General features: G+C 39.0%; 1 protein-coding gene across 1 annotated transcript in view; it reads right to left on the bottom strand.

Annotated features, from left to right (window-relative positions):
* The window catches only part of LRP2 (LDL receptor related protein 2), a 152,164-nt gene that overhangs the window by 104,365 nt on the left and 34,644 nt on the right, over positions 1–13,155 (bottom strand). The window contains exons 5-9 of the mRNA XM_025174591.2: positions 4,467–4,577; positions 4,253–4,366; positions 3,900–4,016; positions 2,545–2,688; positions 1,697–1,816 (exon numbers count right to left, since the gene is read on the bottom strand). Coding sequence (XP_025030359.2) covers positions 1,697–1,816; positions 2,545–2,688; positions 3,900–4,016; positions 4,253–4,366; positions 4,467–4,577 — 606 coding nt within the window. The remainder of the gene's footprint in view (positions 1–1,696; positions 1,817–2,544; positions 2,689–3,899; positions 4,017–4,252; positions 4,367–4,466; positions 4,578–13,155) is intronic.

Raw genomic sequence — 13,155 nt, forward strand, 5'->3', positions numbered from 1 at the left:
AATCTTTTATACCCTTATAATTTTCCTGATTGAAATCTCTAATCAGTTCTGAGATCTGATTAAATCAGAACTGTCTCTCACACTTTTAAGTTAACAACACAAAAGTTTGTTGAAAAATCTCCCATGTAGCATTAACTTTGGCCTTTAAATCAACTAACATCCGATCATTTATGCTTGAAGTGTCTATTTCACAAATATTTTCAGTTTCACAAATATTAGAAGAGGCTTATAAATGGAGGAGGAGCATCAAATGTTTTTTGTCTGTTATTTGATTCAGCTTCTTTATGCTAAATCAGAAGATAAATAGGCAATCTGTGAAGAATGGTTTTCAAAATGTTAGAGACAATTAAGCCAATAGACTTGTTAAAATTTCATTTATCCGAAGGGACTCATCTAATATTTTTTCAATTATAAAAGTTTTTCTAATAATCAGAAGAATAATTTATCAACAGAACGAGATCAGATCATCTGACTGAGCCCTGGAGCCAGACAGCTTTATTTTCTCATCATCCTGTGAGATTTATAACCATAAACAGGCATCAGATTATTAGCACTAATTTCATTCACTTTTAGGATTAGAAGCTTAATCTTCTCTTCTTAAAAAAAAAGGTAAAAACTAAAATGGGATTACTTTAAGGTATATGGCTTTCCAGATATTGTCTGATAAGGCAGCACAAAGAATGGACCAACAATAAAGATTTAATTCTCACCAAGACTGGGCCTGGAGCACTTCAGAGGGCATTGAATGCTCCTCTACATACATACACAATTATCAAGAAAATCAATATTTCAGACAAAGGACTAAATGACAGCCTTTGTCTTTACAATCTAGTGTTCTTTGTAAAGAAAATGTCTTGCAGGCAAGAGAATTCAGTCACCTGCAGATCAGAAGATACAAAGATTTACTACCTCAGTGAGAATTAGGTCAAGAAGTAAAGGAATGGATTATATGTCTTTACTGTGCTAGCTTTTAACTTTAAAAAGGCCCCAGCCCTGCAGAATTCAGTTTGATACATTTGTGCATTATTCACAGCAGGCCCACACACCCAAAATGTGGTCTAATAACAAAAGGAAGCAAGAAAATCACTAACACTGTAGTGCTTTGAGGAGGAAGCTTAAGCAGTCTTCTTAAATGAATCTTTGGGGGCCTGCCAAATGTACTTCTTTCCCTCAACCTGAATCAGAATTAAAGTTCCTTGAATCTTTGTTCCTATAGGCAACTTAAGTCACAAGAAACTGATTGGCTGGGGATTGTTGCTAGTTTGTCCATCAACAATCCATACACATAGGACAAACCAAATCCAGCTGATTTGTGCATAAAGTGCTATCTGTCAAGGTGAATATAGCACACCTGACAGATATTCTGATCCACCAGAAGTCCTTGAAGGTTTTTTATTGATCAATTACATTTATATTCCATCTTTCCCTGAAGAGCTGAAGACAGGCTTCAGTCCTTAGTACTCTCCTTTCAGATGTATCCTCCCACCAACCCTATGAGGTAGGTCAAGCCAAGAGATTATGTTGGCCCCAAATCACCTGCTGAGTTTCAACAATTAAATAGAAATCTGAACTCAGTTCTTGTCAATTCTACACCCTAGCAACTCCATCCCATTGACTCTCCTATTGAGAGTTCTTGACAGCTTTGGGGGGAAATTTAATGACTGATCATGCACAGATCTCTACCTTCATCACTTACCGATGCAAGTACGACTGTCATTGTTGCTGATGACATATCCTGCAGGACAGTAGCATGTTCCTCCAGTGGGGGATGAGTGACAACGATACTGGCAGCTCAAAGTTGCACACCGAGATATATCTATCAAAAAACAAAAGCCAATTAAGCACCAGCATTAAGGAAATATTTAGTGGTTTCAGCTCAGAGACAGAATTATGATGGTATTTTGTTGAAAAAAGCTCAAATATATGATTACATGGACAAAATGAAACTAGAAAATGGGGGGGATCACTGTGTACAATGTCCTAATCAAAGATTTCCAAATATTTGGGGATTGTAATTCCCAGAATATCCCATAAATGTTGCCCTTTTGAATTCTAAAAGTTGCAGTTCCAACACATACATGGATGACTGGATTGGGGAAAGTTGGCACATCCAATGCAAAGATGTCATCTGGAAAATCGGGCCATTTTTATTGTGGGAATCCCAATGCAGCTTATTCAGCAACTGTGGTCAAGTACATCAATACTGATGGACACATTAAGCCCAGAGTTGGGAGTATGACACATTACTTCACAGAAGTCGTCATCTTAAGGCCACATTACATTATTTGGAGTTTACCCAATCTTGAAGCACTTTGAACAAACAAAAAATTGTGAGGAAGCAGCACTTCAAAATTAGAATGTCTCAGCCACTATGGGTGTTAGTTAAATATAACATTGCAACTGTTGCTGCCACAGTTGTGTAGTTTATTCTCAACCTGATTTAAAACACCTTTCCTATTTTTAATGATAAGGTATCAGAGATACATTAGAATTGTCCATACGAACATTCTGGTGTTCCGCAAAACTTGCTTGTCCGTTACTCACTGCAGTGTCTGCCTGCTGTTATGTTTGTCTCGTCTTCCCCAGCAGAGCAATCTGGAGTCCCATCACAAACTTTGTCAATGGGAATGCATTGCCCTGATACAGGGCAGGCCCATTCACCTGGGTAACAATCTCGGTGGCCACTCTCTAGAGTACAAAAGAAAGAACCATTATATTCCAGGCTTGCAGGATTTTAGCAATTTTCAGAGACTTTTTCTAGCTACTACCAGACAGTCTTCTACTTCTCTCAAACTATATTAGAAAACACAGAATTTTTTTTTTATTATTTCCAACTGCCCTCAACAGGTTTCTCTGTATGATATACACCTAACTGCTTAGGCATTAATGAATTCACATATCACATCTTAAGTAAAATTCCTCAATCTGCAATACTGTAGCATAGGAATACAGGCCAAATTAAAATATTATTATTAATGTGTGGATTCAAAGAAATTCAAAGGTGGGATTTTCAATGACTTCAGTAATTTTTGTCAGGCTAATATTTGCCAATGGAGAACTGGGATTAAGGATTAAGCATTATGTCCTTCATTAAGGCCAATGGTCCAATCAAAAAGAATACATGTCAAGGGTATGGAAGCCACTTTCTTGATTTCCATTCAAAAATTACTTTCTGCTAGGACATATCAAGCATTACTGGGGCAGAGGAGCTTGGTTCAGGATTCTATCCCAAAGCATGTAAGTCTAACATTAATGTCTACCAGTACATAATGGCCTCTGTCCCAACAGCAGATTATACTGCTCAGGATTGCTGAAAGTCAGGCTTTCCTCAGGCAGAGCTGGAATTCTCAGCTTTCCAGACCCTGAGCGCTTATGCAGGAACTGACTTACAGACTCACCTCAGCTGCATTATTGTATTGCAGACTCAAATGAACCTATGTATGACAGGAGATCTGCTTACTGCAGTTCCAGCAATCAAGGCCTATTCAAAGGTCTGCATGCCAGGATTTACAACCCAGGCTCCTTCCTTCCACCTTTCCAAGTCAGGGAATATTTTGTCACTCTTCAAGGCCATGGGGTGCATCTGTATGAGATAATGGTTCTCTTGAGCATGGGAACCACTGGCTCCCGTCTTGCTATCTTCATTCCTGATACCAAACAACAGCCTAATACTCTGGTCTGTCCTAATATACTGATTTATACCCAAAGATGGGAACAAATAAAACCCAGATTACTAAAGTTGTTTCAAAGAAAACAATAGCCAATTTTAAAAGGAATGCAAGCTTTTTGGCCACTAATCTCCTATATGCATCAGTTTATTTGCTAAGAAGAGTAAAGAGTTTCACGAGAAAACATTTTTGCAAACAGGAACCCTAATGCCATGCTGCATTCTAATTTACCACATCCAACTTCATCAGCATTATCTTCACAGTCATCATCGCCATCACAAATCCAGCTCTGATGAATACAGCGACCACTTGGGCAAGTGTAGAAATTCCCTTTACAAGTTGCATATGCTGAGGAAGAAAACACCAAAGACCAATGACTCAACTTAAGTGCTTGCCACAAGTACTTTTAAGCAACTCCCTCAGCACTAAACGTGAGCATGCGCAATGAAAATATAACTGAGACTAGAAAACCACAAATCCAGACCAGAAGTGTCAACACGAAGATAAAAGCTCCTACAATTCTGAGGACAGGTACTAACTGGACTATAACAGAAAGAAAGGAGCTACAGGGAAAACCAACATACTGCAAGAGTTTTCATCGGTCCTGTCTCCACAGTCATCATCATGGTCACAAAGAAAGGCTCGGGGGATACATTCCCCATTGCTACACTGGAACTGAGTACTGGAGCATCTACGGGCTGGAAAAAAAAGAGAATGAAGGATGAACATGGCTTAGATGAGTCCAGGTAGCATTAAATTTATTATGACCAGATGCATCAAGTGTTCTTGAGTACTTACTGCAGTTAGTTTCATCAGAGCCATCCCTGCAATCCACTTTGCCATCACAGTGCTGACTTGAATTAAAACAGGCTCCATTAGAACAAGTCAGCTGATCACAAGTTGGGTATTCTGCAAAGAGAAATATGTCTTATTTTAATGTCTTAGAGTGAATAGCCAGACTACAAACTGATTGCAATCAGCTGAGTCAATAAAACATAAAGACAGTTTTTTCCTGAATGGGACTCCTCATTCCTTTTGGCCACTCTGCCCTGAGAGACATTTAGAAAATAGCAGTTCGTGAATTGCTTATTTATTTATTTATTGACTTATTGACTTACTATATATTTCTAAAATGTCAACCTTGCTTTTGCATCATTTTATGAAAAATCATCCCTATTACTCTCTTATCACAAGGAAACGGGACAGAAGAAATTAGAGATTCAAACATTATTCCAATATAGGATCTTCTCTGTTCATCCAGATGAGACAACCTTGGCTGATCTCAAAAAAGGTCAGTGGAGGCAGACATGGCTGATATTTAGATGGAAGTCTCTAGAAAACTGTAGGCAGTGCTGTAGAAATGCCACACAACCATATATTTCAGCCAAACATTGACCATGGTACAGCAGAGGGTTTCTCTATACATAGCATAGTGTGCATATATCACAGCTAACAAGCAAAAACACACAGGTACTGCTGTCATTTCTTTGCCCTTGGCATTAATATCTCAAAACCTTATGACAGAGGTCTCCAACCTACAACCTACCTGGGTCTTCAACCTCTTTTATGTTGGCTCTGGAATTCCCCAAGTTCAAATTCAGCAGCATTGTAGCTTTCTACTTTTATTACATGAAAAGTAACAGGCTATTATGCCCCCAATATGCTTAATACATCTTAAAAAAAACAACCCAACATTCTTTGAACAGCACACACATATATAAAAAGCCTAAACATTTCAGTCTCGCTTTCTAGTGATATCACTCCCATACTCCCAGTAAATGTAAAAGAATAGAAACCTGCAGCTTCCAGGGTGAACCATTTGCCTACTATTTCCTATGCCATTATAAACTTACTGCCATTGCTGATTTAATTACTGCATGACTCTTAGGAGAGTTATTACCTCTGTTTGTGATGTATAAACCCCAAAGCTGAACCAGGGCAGAAAAGAAACCTAAACCAGCATAGGTGAAATAGCAGCCATCATCTCAGCTTTTACAAAGCCAACAGTTGCAAGTATTCCAAATTGGGTCTTGGAGCTCTTGTGAAAGTGCACGTTTTGTTCAGGAATCAGGTCTGGTAGGTATCTAAAGTCTCACGAGATCAGCGCTGTCATCTCCACAAGCAGCCCTGCTGCTTCCGCCCTGTTAAATGTCTGTGGCACAGAACATGGTATGTGTGTGTGTGTGTGAGTGTGTGTGTTCCCCTTGATCTTAAGAATTCCTATAGACTTTCTCCCCAAACATGTGGCAAATGGTGGGACCAAATAGCGACAACGCAGCTAGGTCGGGGGGCCAAGTGTTGGAAATGGTGGGGCTAGTAGGCTCATCCTACACACGGCAAGAGGGTAGGACCCTAGATTTTTCTCTGGGATTCTGTTTATAACTAACCATTTCTTATAAATTGGCCAAGCACATCTGCTCCCTAACTTTCCCAGTTCAGTTTTCTCAAGGTGTATTGGGATGCCCTGAATCCCCTAGGTGCCTGACTAGGGAAAGATGGGATATAATAAGAAACTCATTGTTTTCTCATCCAGCACAGTTTTTCAGGCATCCTAAAATGAATTCTTGGTGGGTTTTTCTCATTTTATTTAAGGGATGAAAGCACCTTTAAATAGTCATAAACGGAACTCAGAAGGACCATGTTTCCTATTAAATCAGCCTTCAACTTTTGGGTTTCTAGGAAGGGCAAGGCAAGAGAAGGCTAAACTCAGGATTGTACAATGCATGTCTGAACAATCACTCAAATGGCACTGTCAAATTCTGAGGGCAGAAATACATTATTTTATTCCATTCTCACATATTCCAACTTGTTCTATGTTAAGCTAAAATATTATGTGGTTGAGAAACCACCTTTAAAGCATGTATGAAGGAGTTTGTGATGGCCAAACATTACACAAGGTCAGAAGGGGGCACTATTTGGGGTTGAGCTCTGTACCTTGGCCAACCACGCTTCTCCAGGTTATTCTATTGAAGCTGAATAAACATATTCAAACTTGTTGAATTGTATTTTTAAGTCAGAGCTAATATACATACATTGTGTTACTTTTATAGAGATTAGATTGGGTTCATTCATTCATTCATTCATTCAATTAATGTCCCACCTTTCTTCCAAGAGCTCAAGGCAATTTCTCCCTTCTTTTTATTCACACAATAATCTTGCAAGGTAGGTTAGGCTGAGAGAGCAACTGGCCTAAAGCAACCCTATGGTTTCCATGGCTGAGGGTGAATCTGCATTTCCGTGGTCTTAATCCAATGTTTCAATCATTTCTACCGCACTGGGTCCCATTTGCATGGAGATAATTATTTGTTCTCTTCCAAGCCACTAGCATGAATATTAGGGAATAAGAGCAGAACTGTGATAGCAGATATGAAATCGTCTATTATTTTAACATTTATATGGTGAGGAACAGAGTTCCTGTTACACAGTGTTTATTAAAAGTAAGTTGTGAAATACACACACACATACACACACAAAATTTAACCCTTAAATCAGCGGGGCTTGCCACTGTTTTAATTTTCAGAATAGACAACCAGGATTATAAATCCCAGTCATGCATTTAGATAACTAGAAAGGTTTTGTTTTTAATGAAGCAGAAAACACCTCCAGTAAAGTCATTAAATGACCTAAAGCTGAAACAATGGCCTGATGTTTATCTTAATCTTAAACATAAGGGTTTTTTTCTTGCTGTTAATCCCTTTAGCAGTAAAAGGGACTGTGGCTTTGAATCTGCTTCTTCCGTTTTCCCTTTGTATATAACTGCTGAGTTAATTGTTAGGAATGCCAGACCACCTGGCAGTCTCCTGAATGTCACACCTCATTCAGAAAAAAGAGTGATTGGGCCATTCCCCATTTTTGCATTAAAGGGCTATCCACCCTTATTTGAACTGTCACAAAACAATGCTAGTACAAAATTTGCTGTCCCTGTTGCCAATCCCTAACTTGTCTCTATTTCATTGCTTCCAAGTATTTTCCTACAGAAGAGAATATATGTAGCTCAGGGTTGAACTGTGGAGTCCTTGGGGTTCTCTGAGCTGGGTTGTTTTCTTGCAAACATTTTGTTACCTGGCTAGGTAACATCTTAAACATGTTACCTAGCCAGGTAACAAAATGTTTGCAAGAAAACAACCCAGCTCAGAGAACCCCAGGAAGCTGCCACTCACAACTGGTTTTCTTTTATGGTTTCGGGCCATTCTCTTACAGCATGCGACCAGCCAGTGGGGAAACACCCGCCAATCAGTGCAAGCAGGAGCAATGGGAAGAATCAAATTTCAAGATCTGTCTGGTTCTTCTAGGCTGGTTTGTCTGCTCATCTTCCCACAACCTATATGGGCATCTTCCAAATTAGAATGAGAAATAAGCCCAGGGAAGACACCAAGACAAAAATAGTCTTAGAGAGGTGGGAAGCAGACCCTGGCAAGATTGTGCAACTAGCTAGATCCTCTACATCACAGTGGGGGGAGGAGGAGGATTAAGGTAAAGATACATTTCAGAATACTGCTAAAGTGGTCTGGTACACACAGACCTCTCTTCTTCCTTAATGAAATAGTGAAGATTTGCTCTCCTCTTCTCCACTTTTTTGAACCCAGGAGAGCCAATGATGTCCAAAACAGAAATGGGGTGAGAGGTCTGAAAGAATCTCAGGAAACAAAATGCTAATGGAAGGGCAAAGCCTGGGAGAAATAATGGCAGCAGTGGAGACTGGTGAGTGAATAAAGGGAAGGGAGTACTCCTGGGTCTCTCAACACTCCCCAAATACATCTCTGATTACATGGACACATGACTTCCCCTCAATTATGCAACAAAGCATAATTGATTTTACACAGTTCGAGAGTGCCCTGCAAAATAGAAAAAGTGTCATGGAAGATTATTTCACTGTATGATTACTGCAGTGAGATTATTATATGCACAAAGATGGAAAGATTCGGCACTACCCACCATAGAGGAAAGATTGGTGAAACTGACAGAACCTGCTGAGATGGCTGATTTGTTTGATTAGAGAAAGGTCATTGACATTCATCAATGACTGGAAACCCTTTATGGACTTTTTGCATAAAAAAAAAATGATTTTGTGAATTATGATTTTGAAGATTAGAAAGAAGGGAATTATGATATATTCTTAGAGAGAGAGCTTTGATTAGAATTGTATGTATAACTGCTGAGAGGAAGATTGGAAACCATTTCATTATATATATTTTTTCATGTTTTCTGATCTTTTATTTTCTCTTTCTTTCTTCTCTTTTTTTCCTTGTCTCTTTTTGCCTTTCTTTTCTTTTTTCTCTTTGACACCTACTATACCTTTTTCTTTGAATGTACTTATTATAAAATTAAAACCTTTTAATAAAAACTATTTTAAAAAAAGAGTACCCTGTAAAAGTGAGTTCCCACACTATCAGAGGCAAACAACCTGAAATCCCATTTAGCCATTGCCAACAAACGACAGACAGGAACTACACCTGCACCTGAAAAGAGGGAGACAAACAGCTCATTATAGAGAAAGTGGCACAAAAGGTCTGACTATGTAAACAGGTTTTGCTTTTGTAACAGAGTAGTTGCTGGACGGAGGTCCATAACATTGTACAGGAGGCAGCAACTAAAGCCATCCCAAAGAAAAAGAAATGCAAGAAAGCAAAATGGCTCTGATGAGGCTTTACAAATAGGTGTGGAAAGAAGGAATGCGAAAAGCAAGGGTGAAAGGGAAAGATATAAGCAACTGAATGCAGATTTCCAGAGAATAGCAAGGAGAGATAAGAAGGCCTTCTTAAATGAACAATGCAAAGAAATCGAGGAAAACAATAGAATGGGGAAGACTAGAGATCTCTTCAAGAAAATTGGAGATATCAAAGGAACATTTAGTGCAAAGATGGGCATGGTACAGGAAAAAAAGGCAGGGACCTAACAGAAGCAGAAGAGATTAAGAAGAGGTGGCAAGAATACCCAGAAGAACTCTACAAGAAAGATCTTAATGTCCCTGATGTCCATGCTGGTGTGGTCACTGACCTTGAGCCAGACATCCTAGAGAGTGAAGTCAAGTGGGCCTTAGGAAGCATTGTTAACAACAAAGCTAGTGGAGATGACAGTATTCCAGCTGAGTTATTTAAAATACTAAAAGACGATGCTGTTAAAGTGCTGCACTCAATATGCCAGCAAGTTTGGAAAAGGTCAGTTTATGTTCCAATTCCAAAGAAGGCAATGCCAAAGAATGCTCAAACTATCGCACAATTGCACTCATTTCACATGCTAGCAAGGTTATGTTCAACATCCTACAAGCTAGGCTTCAGCAGTACGTGAACCAAGAACTACCGGATGTACAAGCTGGGTTTCGAAGAGGCAGAGGAACTAGAGATCAAATTGCCAACATTCGCTGGATCATGGAGAAAGCACGAGAGTTCCAGAAAAACATCTACTTCTGCTTCATTGACTATGCAAAAGCCTTTGATTGTGTGGATCACAACAAACTATGGCAAATTCTTAAAGAGATGGGGGTACCAGACCATCTCACCTGTCTCCTGAGAAATCTATATGCAGGCCAAGAAGCAACAGTTAGAAACGGTCCTGGAACAACCGATTGGTTCAAAATAGGGAAAGGAATACGACAAGGCTGTATACTGTCACCCGGCTTATTTAACCTACATGCAGGGTACATCATGAGAAATGCCAGGCTGGAAGAATCACAAGCCAGAATTAAGATTGCAGAGAGAAACATCAACAACCTCAGATATGCAGATGATACCACCCTAATGGCAGAAAGTGAAGAAGAACTAAAGAGCCTCTTGATGAGGGTGAAGGAGGAGAGTGTGAAAGCTGGCTTGAAACTCAACATTAAAAAAACTAAGATCATGGCATCTGGACCCATCAATTCCTGGCAAATAGAAGGGGTAGAAATGGAAGCAGTAACAGACTTCATTTATTTGGGCTCCAAGATCACTGCAGACAGAGACTGCAGCCATGAAATTTAAAGACGCTTGCTCCTTGGGAGGAAAGCTATGGCAAACCTAGATAGCATATTAAAAAGTAGAGACGTCACCTTGCCGACAAAGATCCGCATAGTCAAAGCTATGGTTTTTCCAGTAGTAATGTATGGCTGTGAGAGCTGGACCATAAGGAAGGCTGAGCGCCAAAGAATTGATGCCTTTGAACTGTGGTGCTGGAGAAGACTTTTAAGAGTCCCTTGGACTGCTAGGAGGTCAAACCAGTAAATCTTAAAGGAAATCAACCCTGATTGCTCATTGGAAGGATTGATAATGAAGCTCAAGCTCAGATACTTTGGTCACCTAATACGAAGAGAGAACTCTTTAGAAAAGACCCTGATGCTGGGAAAGATTGAAGGCAAAAGGAGAAGAGGATGGCAGAGGATGAGATGGTTAGATAGCATCACTGAAGCAATGAGCATGAAACTGAGCAAACTCAGGGAGGCAGTGAAGGACAGGAAGGCCTGACGCAATACGGTTCATGGGGTCACGAAGAGTCAGACACGACTTAACGACTGAACAACAAGTTGCTGGAGTTCTTTCATAAGGACTTCCCAGCTTTTCTTTGGTAAAAACTACTTATCAGAAGTCTTGGTTTCTTTTAGGCACTCGCCTAGCTGGTTGCAGTCCTGCCTGCTGGTTGAAGCCTGACATATCCTTGTACCATGTCCGAATAAGAAGGAAATACCATTTTTATACTTATATAGCTTTTGCTGACTTAAGGCCATCTTACTCATGGGCTGAGGGTGAGATAAGGGCAGCATGGTAGAGACCATGGGGAAAATTGGTTTGTCAGGGCACGACTTAGGTACAAAGGGTGACAGGGACTTTGTCTCCTATAGAATTCAAATCTGTCTCCTGCAACACCAGTTGCTAGGTAGAACAGTGACTCTTCTCAATTTCTTGGAGAAAACCTATTCCTCCAGCTTTTTTGTGTGTTGAACAGAAAAGGAGGATGGGTATTTACAGCAGAAAAGGACATTTACTTTTCATTGAGTAAGTTGTAATCATTCTGCCATTATTTTCCCTTTTAAAATTCTTCCCTCAGAAGAGAAATAATGTCTATATTACTCTGCATCACAAAGAAAAGAAACTGCTTGGAAATAAATAATGCACATTTAGTAGCAACAACATATTATTAATGCATTTATTGTACTAAAATTATGTTATATATCAAATAAAACAAGAATAGTGAAGAAAATTCAATTAAAAAATGTCATCAAAACTAAAAATTCTAGTGATCAAAAACAGTGTGATAGAAATGCTTGCTGAAAGAGGCAGATTTTTTTTATTGACAACAAAGGGTAGGAAGAAATAGGCCATCTAAATCTCCTAAGGCTGAGAGTTTATTTACTGCAAAATTTATATCTTACTTACCTTTATAAGCCTTTGGGCAGTACACAATTTATATAAAAATAATGACATTAACTTCAACTTTAAATATTAAAACCCCCAACAACTCTAAAAACTCCAGTAAGATTCTAATTAAAAATAGCATTAAACATTAATTTTTTTTAAATGCCCCAAGAATTCAACAATAAGCTTACCCAACAAACTACAGTTTAGATACCAAGCATCTAGTGAAACAAAACTATTTTCACCATCTTTTTCAAAAGTAATGCTCAAAAATAATGTTCAGACCTATGGCAGTAAGTATTCCATAACAACAGGACAGCTACTAAGAAGGCCTTGTTCTGGGCTCCTACCACCCCTTACTTCTGAAGCATCCCCTTTTAATTTGAAAACACAAGATGGGCAGATTCTGTCTGGAGAAGATGGCCCAGAAGGTAATCAGCAGCCAAGCCATACAGGGCTTTACAGGTTAACTCCAGTAAAACTACTAGTAAACAAATGCAGTGTCTATAAAACAAGTTGCCCAACTGAAATGACTTTCAACTGCAGCAAGCAAGCAATTGCATACTGTACCAGCCAAAGTTGCTGGGCAGTCTTCAAAGTACCCTCAAGTAGACTAGGGTGCAACAATTCAACCTTGAGGTGATGAGAGCAGGAGTAATTGTCTCCAGGGCCAAGATTGCAAATTGTGTCAAGGTACGGAGAACAGTCCCATCGTAGAAGGGCTAGTAATTTTGTAAATTTTGTAATTTACACTGTAAATTTTAATTTTTTTTTCTTTTAAAATTGTCTGGACCTTGTTTAACCGCCAAACATAATTTCCATTTACCAAATTATTTATATTCTATAAGCCTTTCTTTTCAAAGCAGTTTTAGCAGCAGCTCATTACCTTAACAACGTACTAAAAATTCTCCATCATAATTATAGACCATATTTTCGTGCATGACTCCTGTTCTTAAGTCTTTCTTCAAAGCACTGGAATGTGTACTGATTATTACAGCTGAAAATAGCTCTTTGGCTTTTATAACGGTAATTATAACATAAACTATACCAAACTAATCACATCTCTGGTGACTTCTAAGAACATATTACGATATGTTGCAAAATTCCATCTAAGTCAGCTATCTCACCCAAGCAACTGAGCTATTTCACCAGTCAACCTCAAT

The sequence above is a fragment of the Python bivittatus genome, unplaced genomic scaffold (assembly GCF_059951505.1).
Source record: "Python bivittatus isolate LINGU-HERP-01145 unplaced genomic scaffold, Pbiv_v1 ctg000480_np1212, whole genome shotgun sequence".
Classification (NCBI taxonomy): Eukaryota; Metazoa; Chordata; class Lepidosauria; order Squamata; family Pythonidae; genus Python; species Python bivittatus.